At 46.5% G+C, this 21,308-nt stretch overlaps 1 protein-coding gene across 1 annotated transcript in view; it reads right to left on the bottom strand.

Annotated features, from left to right (window-relative positions):
* Positions 1 to 7,495: 7,495 nt before the first annotated feature.
* The window catches only part of cfap92 (cilia and flagella associated protein 92 (putative)), a 144,740-nt gene continuing 130,927 nt past the window's right edge, over positions 7,496 to 21,308 (bottom strand). The window contains exons 18-21 of the mRNA XM_036984381.1: positions 18,435 to 18,591; positions 15,253 to 15,479; positions 11,750 to 11,928; positions 7,496 to 8,510 (exon numbers count right to left, since the gene is read on the bottom strand). Of these exons, the coding sequence (XP_036840276.1) occupies positions 8,312 to 8,510; positions 11,750 to 11,928; positions 15,253 to 15,479; positions 18,435 to 18,591 (762 nt within the window). The 3' untranslated portion in view covers positions 7,496 to 8,311. The remainder of the gene's footprint in view (positions 8,511 to 11,749; positions 11,929 to 15,252; positions 15,480 to 18,434; positions 18,592 to 21,308) is intronic.

Here is a 21,308-nt window from a genome sequence, read left to right as displayed (position 1 = left end):
GGGGGAGTAGGGCATGGGGTAGTTTGGAATGGGGTAGTTTGGGTTGGGGTAGTAGGGAATAGGGGAGTAGGGAATGGGGTAGTATGGGATGGGGGAGTAGGGAATAGGGGAGTAGGGAATGGGGTAGTATGGGATGGGGTAATAGGGAATGGGGGAGTAGGGAATGGGGTAGTAGGGAATAGGGTAGTAGGGAATGGGGTAGTATGGGATGGGGGAGTACGGAATGGGGGAGTAGGAAATGGGGGAGTAGGGGATGGGGTAGTAGGGAATGGGGGAGTAGGGAATTGGATAGTAGGGAATGGGGTAGTAGGGAATAGGGTGAGATGGGTAGTGGGGAATGGGGTAGTAGGGGATGGGGGAGTAGGGAATGGGGTAGTAGGGAATGGGGTAGTAGGGAATGGGGTAGTAGGGGATGGGGGAGTAGGGAATGGGGTAGTAGGGAATGGGGGAGTAGGAAATAGGGGAGTAGGGGATGGGGGAGTAGGGAATGAGGTAGTGGGGGATGGGGGAGTAGGGGATGGGGGAGTAGGGCATGGGGTAGTTTGGGATGGGGTAGTTTGGGATGGGGTAGTAGGGAATAGGGGAGTAGGGAATGGGGTAGTATGGGATGGGGGAGTAGGGAATGGGGTAGTATGGGATGGGGGAGTAGGGAATAGGGGAGTAGGGAATGGGGTAGTATGGGATGGGGTAATAGGGAATGGGGGAGTAGGGGATGGGGAAGTAGGGAATGGGGTAGTAGGGGATGGGGGAGTAGGGGATGGGGGAGTAGGGAATAGGGTAGTATGGGATGGGGGAGTAGGGCATGGGGTAGTTTGGGATGTGGTAGTTTGGGATGGGGTAGTATGGGATGGGGGAGTAGGGAATAGGGTAGTATGGAATGGGGTAGTAGGGAATAGGGTAGTATGGGATGGGGGAGTAGGGCATGGGGTAGTTTGGGATGGGGTAGTTTGGGTTGGGGTAGTAGGGAATAGGGGAGTAGGGAATGGGGTAGTATGGGATGGGGGAGTAGGGAATAGGGGAGTAGGGAATGGGGTAGTATGGGATGGGGTAATAGGGAATGGGGGAGTAGGGAATGGGGTAGTAGGGAATAGGGTAGTAGGGAATGGGGTAGTATGGGATGGGGGAGTAGGGGATCGGGGAGTAGGGAATGGGGTAGTATGGGATTGGGGAGTAGGGGATGGTGGAGTAGGGGATGGGGGAGTAGGGAATGGGGGAGTAGGGAATGGGGGATTAGGGGATGGGGTAGTAGGGAATGGGGGAGTAGGGAATTGGATAGTAGGGAATGGGGTAGTAGGGAATGGGGTGGGATGGGTAGTAGGGAATGGGGTAGTAGGGAATGGGGTAGTAGGGAATGGGGTAGTAGGGGATGGGGTAGTAGGGAATGGGGTAGTAGGGGAATGGGGGAGTAGGGAATGGGGTGGGATGGGTAGTAGGGAATGGGGGAGTATGGGATGGGTTAGTAGGGAATGGGGGAGTATGGGATGGGGGAGTAGGGAATTGGGAGTGGGGAATGGGGTAGTTTGGGATGGGGGAGTAGGGAATGGGGGAGTGGGGAATGGGGTAGTAGGGGATGGGAGAGTGGGGAATGGGGTAGTAGGGAATGGGGGAGTGGGGAATGGGGTAGTATGGGATGGGGGAGTAGGGAATGGGGAAGTAGGGAATGGGGTAGTAGGGGATGGGGAGTAGGGAATGGGGTAGTAGGGGATGGGGTAGTAGGGGATGGGGTAGTAGGGAATGGGGGAGTATGGGATGGGTTAGTAGGGAATGGGGTAGTTTGGGATGGGGTAGTTTGGGATGTGGGAGTAGGGAATGGGGGAGTAGGGAATGGGGTAGTATGGGATGGGGGAGTAGGAAATAGGGGAGTAGGGGATGGGGGAGTAGGGAATAGGGTAGTATGGGATGGGGGAGTAGGGCATGGGGTAGTTTGGGATGGGGTAGTTTGGGATGGGGTAGTATGGGATGGGGGAGTAGGGAATGGGGTAGTATGGAATGGGGTAGTAGGGAATGGGGTAGTATGGAATGGGGTAGTAGGGAATAGGGTAGTATGGGATGGGGGAGTAGGGCATGAGGTAGTTTGGGATGGCGTAGTTGGGAATAGGGGAGTAGGGAATGGGGTAGTATGGGATGGGGGAGTAGGGAATAGGGGAGTAGGGAATGAGGTAGTAGGGGATGGGGGAGTAGGGGATGGGGTTGTTTGGGATGGGGTAGTATGGGATGGGGGAGTAGGGAATGGGGTAGTATGGGATGGGGTAGTAGGGAATGGGGTAGTTTGGGATGGGGTAGTATGGGATGGGGGAGTAGGGAATGGGGTAGTATGGGATGGGGTAATAGGGAATGGGGGAGTAGGGGATGGGGGAGTAGGGGATGGGGGAGTAGGGAATGGGGGAGTAGGGAATGGGGTAGTAGGGAATAGGGTAATAGGGAATAGGGTATTAGGGAATGGGGTAGTATGGGATGGGGGAGTAGGGGATGGGGGAGTAGGGAATGGGGTAGTATGGGATGGGGGAGTAGGGGATGGTGGAGTAGGGGATGGTGGAGTAGGGGATGGGGGAGTAGGGAATGGGGGAGTAGGGAATGGGAGAGTAGGGGATGGGGTAGTAGGGAATGGGGGAGTAGGGAATTGGATAGTAGGGAATGCGGTAGTAGGGAATGGGGTGGGATGGGTAGTAGGGGATGGGGTAGTAGGGGATGGGGGAGTAGGGAATGGGGTAGTAGGGGATGGGTTAGTAGGGAATGGGTTAGTAGGGGATGGGGGAGTAGGGAATGGGGGAGTGGGGAATGGGGTAGTATGGGATGGGGGAGTGGGGAATGGGGTAGTAAGGGATGGGGTAGTAGGGGATGGGGTAGTAGGGAATGGGGGAGTATGGGATGGGTTAGTAGGGAATGGGGTAGTATGGGATGGGGGAGTAGGGAATGGGGAGTGGGGAATGGGGTGGTATGGGATGGGGGAGTGGGGAATGGGGAAGTAGGGGATGGTGGAGTAGGGAATGGGGTAGTAAGGGATGGGGTAGTAGGGGATGGGGTAGTAGGGAATGGGGGAGTATGGGATGGGTTAGTAGGGAATGGGGTAGTATGGGATGGGGGAGTAGGGAATGGGGAGTGGGAAATGGGGTAGTATGGGATGGGGGAGTGGGGAATGGGGTAGTATGGGATGGGGGAGTAGGGAATGGGGAGTGGGGAATGGGGTAGTATGGGATGGGGGAGTGGGGAATGGGGTAGTATGGGATGGGTGAATGGGGAAGTAGGGGATGGGGGAGTAGGGAATGGGGAAGTAGGAAATGGGGTAGTAGGGGATGGGGAGTAGGGAATGGGGTAGTAGGGGATGGGGAGTAGGGAATGGGGTAGTAGGGGATGGGGTAGTAGGGGATGGGGGAGTAGGGGATTGGGGAGTAGGGAATGGGTAGTAGGGGATGGGGGAGTAGGGAATGGGGTAGTATGGGATGGGGGAGTAGGGGATGGTGGAGTAGGGGATGGTGGAGTAGGGGATGGTGGAGTAGGGGATGGGGGAGTAGGGGATGGGGTAGTAGGGAATTGGGGAGTAGGGAATTGGGTAGTAGGGAATTGGGGAGTAGGGAATTGGATAGTAGGGAATGGGGTAGTAGGGAATGGGGTGGGATGGGTAGTAGGGAATGGGGGAGTAGGGAATGGGGGAGTAGGGAATGGGGGAGTAGGGGATGGGGGAGTAGGGAATGGGGTAGTAGGGGATGGGGGAGTAGGGAATGGGGTAGTAGGGGATGGGGGAGTAGGGAATGGGGTGGGATGGGTAGTAGGGAATGTGGGAGTAGGGAATGGGGTAGTAGGGGATGGGGGAGTATGGGATGGGGTAGTAGGGGATGGGGGAGTAGGGGATGGGGTAGTAGAGGATGGGGGAGTAGGGGATGGGGGAGTAGGGAATGGGGGAGTGGGGAATGGGGTAGTAGGGAATGGGGTAGTAGGGGATGGGGTGGGATGGGTAGTAGGGAATGTGGGAGTAGGGAATGGGGTAGTATGGGATGGGGTAGTAGGGGATGGGGGAGTATGGGATGGGGTAGTAGGGGATGGGGGAGTAGGGGATGGGGTAGTAGAGGATGGGGTAGTAGGGAATGGGGTAGTAGGGAATGGGGGAGTGGGGAATGGGGTAGTAGGGAATGGGGTAGTGGGGGATGGGGTAGTAGGGGATGGGGTAGTAGGGAATGGGTGAGTATGGTATGGGTTAGTAGGGAATGGGGTAGTAGGGAGTGGGGGAGTGGGGAATGGGGTAGTAGGGAATGGGGTAGTAGGGAATGGGGTAGTAGGGGATGGGGTAGTAGGGGATGGGGTAGTAGGGAATGGGTGAGTATGGGATGGGTTAGTAGGGAATGGGGTAGTAGGGAATGGGGGAGTATGGGATGGGTTAGTAGGGAATGGGGGAGTGGGAATGGGGTAGTAGGGAATGGGGTAGTAGGGGATGGGGTAGTAGGGGATGGGGTAGTAGGGAATGGGTGAGTATGGGATGGGTTAGTAGGGAATGGGGTAGTAGGGAATGGGGGAGTATGGGATGGGTTAGTAGGGAATGGGGGAGTGGGGAATGGGGTAGTAGGGAATGGGGTAGTAGGGGATGGGGTAGTAGGGGATGGGGTAGTAGGGAATGGGGGAGTATGGGATGGGTTAGTAGGGAATGGGGTAGTAGGGAATGGGGGAGTATGGGATGGGTTAGTAGGGAATGGGGGAGTGGGGAATGGGGTAGTAGGGAATGGGGTAGTAGGGGATGGGGTAGTAGGGGATGGGGTAGTAGGGAATGGGGGAGTATGGGATGGGTTAGTGGGGAATGGGGTAGTACGAAACTTTTACTTTCTTTGCTTATATTATTCATATCGCAGAGCCATTTCCAATGTTAGTTATAGCCTAATGTTAGCTAGCTAACATTGAACCTAGTTGGTTAGTTTTAGCTACCAGTAGATTCATGCAAGGTATGAGTTGTGATTATGGTTCATTGTTTAGCTAGCTACATGTCTAAAGAAAATACTTCACTATTTAATGCAGTGTAGTAACATTATGAGTTGGGATTATGGTTCATTGTTTAGCTAGCTAGCTACATGTCTAAAGAAAAGACTCCACTATGTAATGCAGTGTAGTAACGTTATGAGTTGGTATTATGGTTCATTGTTTAGCTAGCTACATGTCTAAACAGAAGTCTTCACTATGCCAGTAACCATTTCACTGTACAGTTTACACCTTCTGTATCCTCTGCATGATTTGATAGTGTTTGTTTACCAGAGACGGGAATGTGAAGAGCAACATGTATCAAAGTCAAATTAGGATATAAAATTACGATTCTCTGGTAGAATGCTCTGATTTTCACACTCACAACTATAAGCTATTTTCTGCAATTAGCTCGCCATTTACTTGTAAATAATGATCTTGTTGTGAGTTTATTTCGTGTAATAATGAATCCAGATTAGCTAAAGTGAAGTTGTTGTCAGCTATATGAAATGGTCATTATTTGAACTGGCTAGCCAGCTAGCTAACAAGCTAAAAACGAACCAAAACATTGTTCAGAAAGTTGCTTTTAGTTGCCTGGTTTGCTAGATTGACATTTACTAAATTCGTTTTTTTTTTTTTCATTTTTTAAACTGATGGGTTTATTGGTGTTAATAAAATACACCAATTATGCTATTTTGGACCACCATGCATCCTGTTGTTTTTGTGTTTCTACTTTTTCATAGCGACAACTGTCTACAGACACGTTGATAGGGGTAGTGTAGTAAAGCAGCCTTTAGTATTAACATTTTAGTTTTTTTAGTGCACTCTGTTTAGCACATGGCCTCACATGTGAATCCTTAAAGAGATGAGTGGGGCTAAGGCTTAAGAGGGTGTGAACAATGCTGAATGGGTGTAGACAAAGGAAAGACGATATGAAAATGTATGCACTCACTACTGTAAGTAACTCTGGATAAGAGCTTCTGCTAAATGACTAACATGTAAAGAACAGCTCTCCAAAACATTCAAGGGACATTTTCTCAAAAGTGAGGTTACAAGTTTATCAACTTTCAAAGCAGAATGACTTTGCCATAGTGCACCAACTGTAGTGTAAGATATACAATTATCTTATCTCTGTGTCTTTACTTTTATAGGTGAACAGATGATCTCTGCATGTGTGGTTCCCACCGTGAACCATGGAGGTGCTTTGCTGGTGACACTGTATGTGATTTATTTAGAATTCAAGGCACAACCAGCATGTCTATCACAGCATTCTGCAGAGATACACCATCCCATCTGGTTTGCTCTTAGTGGAACTATCATTTGTTTTTCAACAGGGCAATGACCCAACACACCTCCAGGCTGTGTAAGGTCGATTTGACCAAGAAGGAGAGTGATGGAGTGCTGCATCAGATGATCTGGCCTCCACAATCACCTGACCTCAACCCAGTTGAGATGGTTTGGGATGAGTTGGACTGCAGAGTGAATCCCAGACAGTGTCACCAGCAAAGCACCCCCACACCATCACACCTCCTCTTCCATGCTTCACGGTGGGAATCACTCATGCGGAGATCACCTGTTCACCTACTCTGCGTCTCAAAAGACACAGCGGTTAGAACCAAAAATCTCAAATTTGGACTCATCAGACCAGAGTGAAGGAAATGCAGCCAACTAGTGCTCAGCATATGTGAGAACTCCTTCAAGACTGTTGGAAAAGCATTCCTCATGAAGCTGGTTGAGAGAATTCCAAGAGTGCGCAAAGCTGTCATCAAGGAAAAGGGTGGCTACTTTGAAGAATTTGAAATATATTTTTAATTCTTTGGTTACTACACTTTTTTGGTTACTACATGATTCTGTCTTCACTATTATTCGACAATGTAGAAAATAGTAAAAATAAAGAAAAGCCCTTGAATGAGTAGGTGTGTCCAAACTTTTGACTGGTACTTTATGTCACATTGGCTGTCTTTTCCAGACGTTCCACTTTGGTTAAATAGGTATCCACGTTAGCAGTGAGCACTTCCAATTACCAGTTTTAATTGTAAATCGAAGGCATAGGTAATCCCTGACAAATATTCTCTCTTATAGTAGTTTTCAACTCTTTCTGTTGGTGTTGAGAGCCGCCATGTTCCCGCTGTTGAATTGTGGACAGAGAAATTCTAGCTGCTGGAGCGTAATAGACCTGCTAGTTATTTATTGTCCCACATCTTAATATGATGTTTAGTATTGACAGGTTGCAAAAGAAAGCCATGAAAAGGCCACTCGCTTCAATGCATGCCACCGGAACCTTTCCTCAATATTTATTTCTTCCATTTTTTATATCTCTAATATATTCTGTACCGTGACGAACTAAGTGAAAGGGTGTGTTCTACGGGTGTCTTCTGTTGTTGTACAGGTGTTTTCTGTTGTTCTACGGGTGTGTTCTGTTGTTCTACGGAAGTGTTCTGTTGTTCTACGGGTGTGTTCTGTTGTTCTACTGGTGTGTTCTGTTGTTCTACGGAAGTGTTCTGTTGTTCTACGGGTGTGTTCTGTTGTTATACGGCTGTGTTGTGTTCTATTGTTCTAGGTGCTGCTGCCTAACACGTTCTGTACCAACGCATTCTTCAAGAACAACTACTGGATGACTCAGCTGCAGAAGAGTGGGTAGAACAGAAAACATGGGAGGCTAATTGTTTACAGCCAGTAGAGTTTTACAGCTCATCAATACAGCAGAGTTGCATGTGTTGCAGAAATCCCACCAGTCAGCCACATCAACGCATGCCATATTGCCACATTATACAAGCTATTTTAATTACTGACATTTCATATGCTTTGTGCCAGTTACTCAACATATTCAGAGAGCAGGGGTTTTCTGGGCGTGCCGCCTAAGACCCTTTTTGATCCAGAAAAAACTCTTGTTTTATTAGATGAATGAATGTAGTGGATGTTTGTATGTAATGAAGCTCTATTGGTTCCAGATTCTCTCAAGAAAATCACCAGGGATGTTCATTTAATACTGTATATACCATTTATAATAACACACAAGTGACTATAATGACCTTACCTGGGTCCCATTGCACCCTGTTTCCCAGATCAAAAGTAGTGCACTACATAGCATATAGGGTGCCATTTGGGATGCTGCTCTTCTTTTAGTACTGATGATTCTACTGACACTACTGAAGAGGTTGTAATGAAATGAACAGTGGTGGTTGGAACATACTCGCCATTTATTATATTAAAGTGTTGATTTTTCACATTTGTCATCCATAGTGCAGTGGTGTGGTTTCAGTCCGAGGTTACATCTCAAATGGCACCCGATTCCCTATACAGTACCAACGTGTGGTCAAAGTAGTGCACTGTATAGGGTGCCATTTGGGACTCACAAAAGGGGTTATCCTCAGTTGATGTGCAGGGTGACATCCCTATAGGTCCGAGTCTCTACGATGCTCTGGGCTGGCTGTGATTGGCTGGTTCTAGCAGTTTGTCTGGTGTCATAGGGGGCTGGGTGTTTCTGGAAAACGTGGATACGCCTCTCTTTGTCTGTTAGGGGAGGAGCTGACCTCTTGTACTGGAACGACCTCTGCCTCAGGAACTCCCTTCAGGAAGTGACATCACACTTATGTTTCATGGTCCTTTAAAACAAATCTGTGGCACCTATAGCTCTCAGCTAGGGCCTCTATTTATTTTTTCACTAAATACAACTACAAGACAGTGATATAGATGAGTATCTATACAGTTATTTACTACATTTGTAAAATCTGAGATTCTGTTGTGACTAATGTTAGTGTGTATGGTAATAAAGATTGTGAGGTACATACATGAACTGGTACTTGTAGAGTCAGGAGTAATAGGGTTAGGTAAGGGTTAGAGTCAGGAGTGTTAGGGTTAGAGTCAGGAGTGTTAGGGTTAGGGAGTGTTAGGGTTAGGGTCAGGAGTGTTAGGGTTAGGGGGTGTTAGGGTTAGAGTCAGGAGTGTTAGGGTAGAGTCAGGAGTGTTAGGGTAGAGTCAGGAGTGTTAGGGTTAGAGTCAGGAGTATTAGGGTTAGGTAAGGGTTAGAGTCAGGAGTGTTAGGGTTAGAGTCAGGAGTGTTAGGGTTAGAGTCAGGAGTGTTAGGGTTAGGTAAGTCTCATGGTCTAACAATCACCGCTATAGCTCGGCCAGCTTTCACCACAGATATGGAAGTGTTACATATGTGGATGCAGTGGGTTAGGGTTAGGGTTAGAGTCAGGAGTGTTAGGGTTAGGGTTAAGGTTAGGGTTAGAGTCAGGAGTGTTAGGGTTAGGTAAGTCTCATGGTCTAACAATCACCGCTATAGCTCGGCCAGCTTTCACCACAGATATGGAAGTGTTACATATGTGGATGCAGTGGGTTAGGGTTAGGGTTAGAGTCAGGAGTGTTAGGGTTAGGGTTAGAGTCAGGAGTGTTAGGGTTAGAGTCAGGAGTGTTAGGGTTAGAGTCAGGAGTGTTAGGGTTAAGGTTAGGGTTAGAGTCAGGAGTGTTAGGGTTAGGTAAGTCTCATGGACTAACAATCACTGCTATAGCTCGGCCAGCTTTCACCACAGATATGGAAGTGTTACATATGTGGATGCAGTGGGTTAGGGTTAGGGTTAGAGTCAGGAGTGTTAGGGTTAGAGTCAGGAGTGTTAGGGTTAGAGTCAGAGTCAGGAGTGTTAGGGTTAAGGTTAGGGTTAGAGTCAGGAGTGTTAGGATAAGGTAAGTCTCATGGTCTAACAATCACCGCTATAGCTCGGCCAGCTTTCACCACAGATATGGAAGTGTTACATATGTGGATGCAGGGCATTGAGACGCATCCAATGCAAAAAAACGGATTGTTTTTATTTTGCTAATTCGATTTCTTGGAGGGGGGGTTAAAATATGCATAGCCAACAAAGAGAAATACGTGAAGTGTTAATTGGTTAAGTAAGTGTCGTCATGGTAACTTCCATAAAGTGGTACTTGTTGTAGTGTCAGGAGGGTTAGGGGTTAGGCTAGGGGGGAAGTGTTAGCTTTAGGTAACATACATAAAGTGGTACTTGTTGTAGTGTCAGGAGGGTTAGGGGTTAGGCTAGGGGGGAAGTGTTAGCTTTAGGTAACATACATAAAGTGGTACTTATTGTAGTGTCAGGAGGGTTAGGGGTTAGGCTAGGGGAGAAGTGTTAGCTTTAGGTAACATACATAAAGTGGTACTTGTTGTAGTGTCAGGAGGGTTAGGGGTTAGGCTAAGGGGGAAGTGTTAGCTTTAGGTAACATACATAAAGTGGGTGGGGTTATATCCTTCCTGTTTGGCCCTGTCCGGGGGTGTCCTCGGAGTGGGCCACAGTGTCTCCTGAGCCCTCCTGTCTCAGCCTCCAGTATTTATGCTGCAGTAGTTTATGTGTCGGGGGGATAGGGTCAGTTTGTTATATCTGGAGTACTTCTCCTGTCCTATTCGGTGTCCTGTGTGAATCTAAGTGTGCGTTCTCTAATTCTCTCCTTCTCTCTTTCTCTCTCTCGGAGGACCTGAGCCCTAGGACCATGCCCCAGGACTACCTGACATGATGACTCCTTGCTGTCCCCAGTCCACCTGGCTGTGCTGCTGCTCCAGTTTCAACTGTTCTGCCTTATTATTATTCAACCATGCTGATCATTTATGAACATTTGAACATCTTGGCCATGTTCTGTTATAATCTCCACCCGGCACAGCCAGAAGAGGACTGGCCATCCCACATATGCTCTCTCTAATTCTCTCTTTCTTTCTCTCTCTCGGAGGACCTGAGCCCTAGGACCATGCCCCAGGAATACCTGACATGATGACTCTTTGCTGTCCCCAGTCCACCTGACTGTGCTGCTGCTCCAGTTTCAACTATTCTGCCTTATTATTATTCGACCATGCTGGTCATTTATGAACATTTGAACATCTTGACCATGTTTTGTTATAATCTCCACCCGGCACAGCCAGAAGAGGACTGGCCACCCCACATAGCCTGGTTCCTCTCTAGGTTTCTTCCTAGGTTTTGGCCTTTCTAGGGAGTTTTTCCTAGCCACCGTGCTTCTTCACCTGCATTGCTTGCTGTTTGGGGTTTTAGGCTGGGTTTCTGTACAGCACTTTGAGATATCAGCTGATGTACGAAGGGCTATATAAAATAAATTTGATTGATTGATTGATTGATAAAGTGGTACTTGTTGTAGTGTCAGGAGGGTTAGGGGTTAGGCTAGGGGGGAAGTGTTAGCTTTAGGTAACATACATAAAGTGGTACTTGTTGTAGTGTCAGGAGGGTTAGGGGTTAGGCTAAGGGGGAAGTGTTAGCTTTAGGTAACATACATAAAGTGGTACTTGTTGTAGTGCCAGGAGGGTTAGGGGTTAGGCTAGGGGGGAAGTGTTAGCTTTAGGTAACATACATAAAGTGGTACTTGTTTTAATGTCAGGAGGTTTAGGCTAGGGGGGAAGTGTTAGCTTTAGGTAACTTCCATAAAGTGGTACTTGTTGTAGTGTCAGGAGGTTTAGGCTAGGGGGGAAGTGTTAGCTTTAGGTAACTTCCATAAAGTGGTACTTGTTGTAGTGTCAGGAGGTTTAGGCTAGGGGGGAAGTGTTAGCTTTAGGTAACTTCCATAAAGTGGTACTTGTTGTAGTGTCAGGAGGTTTAGGCTAGGGGGGAAGTGTTAGCTTTAGGTAACATACATAAAGTGGTACTTGTTGTAGTGTCAGGAGGGTTAGGGGTTAGGCTAGGGGAGAAGTGTTAGTTTTAGGTAACATACTGTACATAATGTACATAACTACTTGTTGTAGTGTGATGGTTGTCGTGGTAATGTATGTGAAGTGTTGCTTGTTGTAGTGAGGGTGGTCATGGTAACTTACGTAAAGTGGTACTTGTTGTAGTGTGAGGGTTGTCGGGGGATGGTGTTCTTATCCCAGCTCAGACTGTGGTCCGGGAACGGTCCCGGGGCGAAGGACGAGCTCTCCTCTCTCACCACCGCCATACGTCCTGACCTGGAGACCTGCTGGGGTTGTTGCAGTACTGACAGTACCGGCATGGGCTGTGATACAACACACACACATTGTCATACAGTAAGTACACACACACAACCATTACCATACAAACACAAGTGATGGTGGAAGGATTTTTCAATTGGGCAATTTTTTTTTTTACTATGTTTGATCATTTTCTGCTTATAATTTCCGACATTTAGAAGGTTTGTGGATGCTTCTCTTCTGTCATTACTTGATGCTGTTGAATACTAAATGAATCAAATCTAATGTTATTGGTCACATACACATATTTATCAGATGTTATTGCAGGCGTAGCAAAGTGCTTATGTTCCTAGCACCAACAGTAATATCTAACAATTCACAACAATACACATAAATATAAAAGTTAAATTATGGAATTAAGACATTTTTAAATATGACTACGAGCGGAGTGGCATTGACTAAAATACAGTAGAATAGAATACAGCAAATAAACCCAGCAAAAAAAAAAACGGCCCTTTTTCAGGACCCTGTCTTTCAAAGATAATTCATACAAATCCAAATAACTTTACAGATCTTCATTGTAAAGGGTTTAAACACTGTTTTCCATGAACCATAATGAACATGCACCTGTGGAACGGTCATTAAGAGAGCTTATAGACGGTAGGCAATTAAGGTCACAGTTAACCTTAGGACACTAAAGAGGCCTTTCTACGGACTCTGAAAAACACCAAAAGAAAGATGCCCAGGAGCCCAGCTCATCTGCGTGAACGTGCCTTAGGCATGCTGCAAGGAGGCATGAGGATTGCAGATGTGGCCAGGGCAGTAAATTGCAATGTCCGTACAGTGAGACGCCTAAGACAGTGCTACAGGGAGACAGGACGGACAGCTGATCGTCCTCGCAGTGGCAGACCACGTGTAACAACACCTGCACAGGTGTTACACCAGGAACGCACAATCCCTCCATCAGTGATTAGACTGTCCGCAATAGCCTGAGAGAGGCTGGACTGGGGGCTTGTAGGCCTGTTGTAAGGCAGGTCCACACCAGACATCACCGACAACAACATTGCCTATGGGCACGAAACCACCATTGCTGGACCAGACAGGACTGGCAAAAAGTGCTATTCATTAACGAGTCGTGGATTTGTCTCACCAGGGATAATGGTCGGATTCGCTAACCCTAACCCTAACTAGTTGAAGGAATGAGCGTTACACCAAGGCCTGTACTCTGGAGCGGGATCGATTTGGAGGTGGAGGGTCCGTCATGGTCTGGAGCGGTGTGTCACAGCATCATCGGACTGAGCTTGTGTCACTGCAAGCAATCTCAACACGGTTCGTTATAGGGAAGACATCCTCCTCCCTCATGTCGTACCCTTCCTGTAGGCTCATCCTGACATGACCCTCCAGCATGACAATGCCACACCAGATAGTGACCCCCCTTTGTTCACGGTCAAATTATTCCATTTCTGTTAGTCACATGTCTGTGGAACTTGTTCAGTTTACAGTTGAAGTCAAAACTTTACAATACACCTTAGCCGAATAAATTTAAACTCCATTTCTGACATTTAATCCTAGTAAAAATCCGTTTTCAGTCAGATAGGATCACCACTGTATTAAAAGAATGTGAAATGTCAGAATAATAGTAGAGAGAATGATTTATTTCAGCTTTTATTTCTTTCATCACATTCCCAGCGGTTCAGAAGTTTACATACACTCAATTAGTATTTGATAGCATTGCCTTTAAATTGTTTAACATGGGGCAAACGTTTTGGGTAGCCTTCCACAAGCTTCCCACAATAAGTTGTGTGAATTTTGTCCCATTCCTCCTGACAGAGCTGGTGTAACTGAGTCAGGGTTGTAAGGCCTCCTTGCTCGCACACGCTTTTTCAGTTCTGCCCACAAATTTTCTATGGGATTGAAATCATGGCTTTGTGATAGCCACTCCAGTACATTGACTTTGTTGTCCTTAAGCCATTTTGCCACAACTTTGGAAGTATGCTTGGGGTCATTGTCCATCTGGAAGACCCATTTGCAAACAAGCTTCCTGACTGATGTCTTGAGATGTTGCTTCAATATATCCACATAATTTCCCTACCTCGTGATGCCATCTATTTTGTGAAGTGCACCAGTCCCTCCTGCAGCAGAGCACCCCCACAACATGATGCCGTGCTTCACGGTTGGGATGGTGATCTTTGGCTTGCAAACCTCCCCCTTTTTCCTCCAAACATAATGATGGTCATTATGGCCAAACAGCTCTACTTTTGTTTCATCAGACCAGAGGGCATTTCTCCAAAAAGTATGATCTTTGTCCCCATGTGCAGTTGCAAACCGTAGTCTAGCTTTTTTATGGCGGTTTTGGAGCAGTGGCTTCTTCCTTGCTGAGCGGCCTTTCAGGTTATGTCAATATAGGACTTGTTTTACTGTGGATATAGATACTTTTGTACCTGTTTCCTCCAGCATCTTCACAAGGTCCTTTGCTGTTGTTCTGGGATTAATTTGCACTTTTCGCACCAAAGTATGTTCATCTCTAGGAGACAGAACGCGTCTCCTTCCTGAGCGGTATGACGGCTGCGTGGTCCCATGGTGTTTATACTTGCGTACTATTGTTTGTACAGATGAACGTTGTACCTTCAGGCATTTGGAAATTGCTCCCAAGGATGAACCTGACTTGTGGAGGTCCACAACTTTTTTCTGAGGCCTTTTATTGTTCCCATCACAAGGTGCACCTCTAAGGTGGATGGAGTATCTTGGCAAAGGAGAAATGCTCACTAGCAGAGATGTTAACAAATTTGTGCACAAAATTTTGAACATTTCTGTGATATTTTTTTCTGTTCATGAAACATGAGACCTACACTTTACATGTTGCATTTTAAATTTAGTTCAGTGTAGTTGACATTGGTCAAGTTTTGTCTTTCATTTCTGCTTCTCTAGTGGAGCGATGACGCTTAGGGAGTGGGGAGATTTTTTGTGCAAAATGTCCAAATGACATCAATTGGACCGGTTTTAAGTTTTCAAAAAATCCAACATTCTGGTAGTATATCAGTTCGTCTTGGATGCACATTATGTGATGAAAAATTCTATACTGTCAGCTTTTATTTCACTGAAAGAAATTGCATGTTTAGGCTACACAACAGGTCCCTAAATGTGCCTTCTTACAGTATTCTCTCAAGATGCTGAATCTGAGCTTGAAATGAGGGAGTACGGCCGTGTCTGACACACATCTCTGGCTCAAGGAGCAAGAGAACACACTGTATTTCAGGGGAAGAACATGATGTCATGTTCTGTAATTCCTCCTCAACATTACTTTTGTTCTATTAATGGGGGCAGGAGGGTTTCCTGAAGCAGTGTTCACCTGAACAGGTAAATCTCCTGTACCTACTCCTGTTCCCTACCTTGAGGGTGAGGCCAGGTTTCCTGAGAGAGTATTTCATTGGTCGATCCTTCAGTATATCATGCAGCTTCCCTGGGTCGGCCCCGCCCATGTGGCAGCTGAACTGTGGGACTCGCACGTGGCTGCAGTTTGGCTCGGGAGTGTGTCCTGCGTCAGGCAGCACCTTCCTCAGCCAGCGGTAGTACTGAGACTGGGCTCCCTGCAGCTGCTCCCTCTGCAGACGCTCTCCTGGGGGAGGGAACACAGGTAGGAGCATATTATAATGAATGTTTCACAATGCCGTGCCCTACTGAACGCCGTGCCCTATTGAAAACTGTATCCTTCTGAACACTGTAACCTACTAAAAGCTGGGCCATACTGAACACTGTATCCTACTGAACACTGAATACTACTGAACACTAACCTACTAAAGGGTGTATCCTACTGAATGCTGTATCCTATTGAACAGTGTATTCTACTAAATGTTGTATCCTACTGAACACTGGGCTATACTGTAACCTACTGAACGCCGTATCTTACTGAACACTGACCTACTGAATGCTGTATCCTATTGAACAGTGTATTCTACTAAATGTTGTATCCTACTGAACACTGGGCTATACTGTAACCTACTGAACGCTGTATCCTACTGAACGCTGTGACCTACTAAACTGTGTTCTACTAAATGCTGGGCTTTACTGAACGCTGAATCCTACTAATCGCTGGGCCATAATGAACGCTGTAACCTACTGAACGCTGTATCCTACTGAATAATGTATCCTGCTAACGCTGTGCCATACTGAATGCCGTGCCCTACTGAACACTGTAACCTACTAAAAGCTGGGCCATACTGAACACTGTAACCTACTGAACACGGAATACTACTGAACACTAACCTACTGGACGGTGTATCCTACTGAATGCTGAATCCTACTGAACACTGCAACATACTGAACGCTGTATCCTACTGGACGGTGTATCCTACTGAATGCTGTATCCTACTGAACACTGGGCTATACTGTAACCTACTGAATGCTGTATCCTACTGAACACTGGGCTATACTGTAACCTACTGAACGCTGTATCTTACTGAACACTGACCTACTGAATGCTATGCAATACTGAACGCTGTATCCTACTGAATGCTTTATCCTACTGAACTCTGTACCCTACTGAACACTGTGACCTACTAAACCCTGTGTTCTACTAAAAGCAATATCCTACTGAATGCTGTGTATTACTGAACTCTAACCTACTGAACGCTGTATCCTACTGAACATGGTAACCTACTGATTACTGTATCCTACTAAATGCTGGGCTTTACTGAATGCTGTATCCTACTAAACGCTGGGCCATACTGAAAGCTGTATCCTACTGAATGCTGGGCTTTAGTGAATACTGTATCCTACTAAACGCTGTATCCTACTGAACACTGTATCCTACTGAATGCTGTATCCTACTGAATACTGTATCCTACTAAACGCTGATTCCTACTGAACGCTGAAATCCTACTAAACGCTGTATCCTACTGAACGCTGTATCCTACTGAATGCTGTATCCTACTGAATGCTGTATCCTACTGAATAATGCAACCTACTGAACACTGGGCCATACTGAACGCTGTATCCTACTGAACAATGCAACCTAATGAATGCTGTATCCTACTGAACGCTGTATGTATCCTACTGATCATTGGGCTATACTGAATGCTGTATCCTACTGCACAATGTAACCTACTAAACACTGGGCCATACTGAATGCTGTATTCTACTGAACACTGTATCCTACTGAACACTGGGCCATACTGAACGCAGTGCACTACTTAACACTGTGCCCTACTACTACATGGCCCTGGTAACTATGAAATAACACAGAAAGAATCAAGTAGTAACCAAAAAAGTTCTAAACAAATCAAAATATATTTTAGATTTTAGATTCTTCAAAGTAGCCATCCTTCCTTAGCCTTGATGACAGCTTTGCACACTCTTGGCATTCTCTCAACCAGTTTCACCTGGAATGCTTTTACAACAGTCTTGAAGGAGTTTCCACATAAGCTGAGCACTTGTTGGCTGGTTTTCCTTCACTCTGTGGTCCAAATCATCCCAAATTGGGTTGAGGTTGGGTGATTGTGGAGGCCAGGGGATCTGATGCAGCACTCCATCACTCTCCTTCTTGGTCAAAAAGCCCTTAACACTTTTTTGGTTACTACATGATTACATATGTTATTTCATAGTTTTGATGTCTTCACTATTATTCTACAATGTAGAAAATAGTAAAAAACAAAGAAAAACCCTTGAATGGGTAGGTGTGTCCAAACCATAGACTGATACTATACATGGCCCTGGTGTGGAGCGGTCCCTACCTGGTCCCTACTTGTGAAGTGGATGGTGAAAGGTAGGACAGAGCTGAATACGGTTATGGTAAACTACCCTGGTAGGTGTATAGTAACTACAGAGACAGGGTGGGGGTCTGGTACATGGTAGGTGTATAGTAACTGTAGAGACAGGGTGAGGGTCTGGTACATGGTAGGTGTATAGTAACTGTAGAGACATGGTGGGGGTCTGGTACATGGTAGGTGTATAGTAACTGTAGAGACAGGGTGGGGGTCTGGTACATGGTAGGTGTATAGTAACTATAGAGACAGGGTGGGGGTCTTGTACATGGTAGGTGTGTAGTAACTATAGAGAGAGGGTGGGGGTCTGGTACATGGTAGGTATATAGTAACTATAGAAACGGGGTGGGGGTCTGGTACATGGTAGGTGAATAGTAACTATAGAGACGGGGTGGGGGTCTGATACATGGTAGGTGTATAGTAACTATAGAGACGGGGTGGGGGTCTGGTACATGGTAAGTGTATAGTAACTATAGAGACGGGGTAGGAGTCTGGTACATGGTAGGTGTGTAGTAACTACAGAGACGGGGTGGGGGTCTGGTACATGGTAGGTGTGTAGTAACTACAGAGACGGGGTGGGGGTCTGGTACATGGTAGGTGTACAGTAACTACAGAGACGGGGTGGGGGTCTGGTACATGGTAGGTGTGTAGTAACTACAGAGACGGGGTGGGGGTCTGGTACATGGTAGATGTACAGTAACTACAGAGACGGGGTGGGGGTCTGGTACATGGTAGGTGTATAGTAACTACAGAGACGGGGTGGGGGTCTGGTACCTGGTAGGTGTATAGTAACAGGGCTGAAGGTGTGTTACCTGCCAGGTGTATAGTAACAGGGGGGACAGGACTCAAGACTGGTGGGGGTGTGATGTAGAGCTCCATGTCATTGTAGCGGTGTAGCCAGGGTCGGATGTCTCTCTGAGGCAGTGTGGGTCTCTGGGTGTTGCCATGGAGCACATTCTCTCTCCAAGGCTATGGAGGTAGAGACATTACACATTAAGATGCCACACATAGCTGTTTTAAAAACATCACTAACCATAACCCCAACCCTACAGAGATATACATCACTAACCATAACCCTTTAGAGGTATATATCACTAACCCTATAGAGGTATACATCACCAACCATAACCCTATAGAGGTACAGTGGGGCAAAAAAGTATTTAGTCAGCCACCAATTGTGCAAGTTCTCACACTTAAATAGATGAGAGAGGCCTGTAATTTTCATCATAGGTACACTTCAACTATGAAAGACAAAATGAGAAAAAGAAATCCAGAAAATCACATTGTAGGATTTTTTATGAATTTATTTGCAAATTATGGGGGAAAATAAGTATTTGGTCAATAACAAAAGTTTATCTCAATACTTTGTTTTATACCCTTTGTTGGCAGTGACAGAGGTCAAATGTTTTCTGTAAGTCTTCAAAAGGTTTTCACACACTGTTGCTGGCCTTTTGGCCCATTCCTCCATGCAGATCTCCTCTAGAGCAGTGATGTTTTGGGGCTGTTGCTGGGCAACACGGACTTTCAACTCCCTCCAAAGATTTTCTATGGGGTTGAGATCTGGAGACTGGCTAGGCCACTTCAGGACCTTGAAATGCTTCTTACGAAGCCACTCCTTTGTTGCCCGGGCGGTGTGTTTGGGATCATTGTCATGCTGAAAGACCCAGCCATGTTTCATCTTCAATGCCCTTGCTGATGGAAGGAGGTTTTCACTCAAAATCTCACGATACATGGCCCCATTCATTCTTTCCTTTACACAGATCAGTCGTCCTGGTTCCTTTGCAGAAAAACAGCCTCAAAGCATGATTTTTCCACCCCCATGCTTCACAGTAGGCATGGTGTTCTTTGGATGCAACTCAGCATTCTTTGTCCTCCAAACACTACGAGATTAGTTTTTACCAAAAAAACATCTGACCATATGACATTCTCCCAATGTTCTTCAACATGATGAGCTTTGAGGGATGGACAACCCTTTCCCACCTGGACAAAAGGAACACTTATGTGAGAATGCTATTCATTGACTACAGCTCAGCGTTCAACACCATAGTACGCTCAAAGCTCATCAATAAGTTAAGGATCCTGGGACTAAACACCTCGCTCTGCAACTGGATCCTGGACTTCCTGACGGGCCGCCCCCAGGTGGTGAGGATAGATAGCAACACATCTGCCACGCTGATCCTCAACACTGGAGCTCCACAGGGGTGCGTGCTCAGTCCCCTCCTGTATTCCCTGTTCACCCACGACTGCAAGGCCAGAAACGAGTCCAACACCATCATTAAGTTTGCAGATGACACAACAGTGGTAGGCCTGATCACCAACAACGACGAGACAGCCTATAGGGAGGAGGTCAGAGACCTGGCCGGGTGGTGCCAGAATAACAACCTATCCCTCAACATAACCAAGACTAATGAGATGATTGTGGACTACAGGAAAAGGAGGACCGAGAACACACCCATTCTCATCGACGGGGCTTTAGTGGAGCAGGTTGAGAACTTCAAGTTCCTTGGTGTCTACATCAAGAACAAACTAGAATGGTCCAAACACACCAAGACAGTCGTGAAGAGGGCACGACAAAGCCTATTGCCCCTCAGGAAACTAAAAAGATTTGGCATGGGTCCTGAGAACCTTAAAAGGTTCTACAGCTGTAACATCGAGAGCATCACTGCCTGGTACAGCAATTGCTCGGCCTCTGACCGCAAGGCACTACAGAGGATAGTGTGTACAGCCCAGTACATCACTGGGGCTAAGTTGGCTGCCATCCAGGACCTCTACACCAGGCGGTGTCAGAGGAAGGCCCTAAAAATTGTCAAAGACTCCAGCCACCCCAGTCATAGACTGTTCTCTCTACTACCGCATGGCAAGTGGTACCGGAGTGCCAAGTCTAGGACAAAAAGGCTTCTCAACAGTTTTTACCCCCAAGCCATAAGCCTCCTGAACAGGTAATCAAATGGCTCCCCAGACTATTTGCATTGCGTGCCCCTCCCAACCCCTCTTTTTATGCTGCTGCTACTCTCTGTTTATCATATATGCATAGTCACTTTAACTATACATTCATGTACATACTACCTCAATTGGGCTGACCAACCACATTGGCTAACCGGGATATCTGCATTGTGTCCCACCACCCGCCAACCCCTCTTTTACGCTACTGCTACTCTCTGTTCATCATGTATGCATAGTCACTTTAACCATATCTACATGTACATACTACCTCAATCAGCCTGACTAACAGGTATGTAGCCTCGCTACTTTTATAGCCTCGCTACTTTATATAGCCTCTCTACTGTATATAGCCTCTCTACTGTATATAGCCTCGCTACTTTATATAGCCTCTCTACTGTATATAGCCCCTCTACTGTATATAGCCTCGCTACTTTATATAGCCTGTCTACTGTATATAGCCTCTCTACTGTATATAGCCTCGCTACTTTATATAGCCTCTCTACTGTATATAGCCCCTCTACTGTATATAGCCTCTCTACTGTATATAGCCTCTACTGTATATAGCCTCTACTGTATATAGGCTCGCTACTTTATATAGCCTCTCTACTGTATATAGCCTCTCTACTGTATATAGCCTCGCTACTTTATATAGCCTCTCTACTGTATATAGCCCCTCTACTGTATATAGCCTCTCTACTGTATATAGCCTCTACTGTATATAGCCTCTACTGTATATAGGCTCT

The sequence above is a fragment of the Oncorhynchus mykiss genome, chromosome 7 (assembly GCF_013265735.2).
Source record: "Oncorhynchus mykiss isolate Arlee chromosome 7, USDA_OmykA_1.1, whole genome shotgun sequence".
In the NCBI taxonomy this organism is placed as follows: domain Eukaryota; kingdom Metazoa; phylum Chordata; class Actinopteri; order Salmoniformes; family Salmonidae; genus Oncorhynchus; species Oncorhynchus mykiss.
The sequence above is the reverse complement of the archived record's forward strand: the minus strand, read 5'-3'. Positions and strand labels throughout refer to the sequence as shown.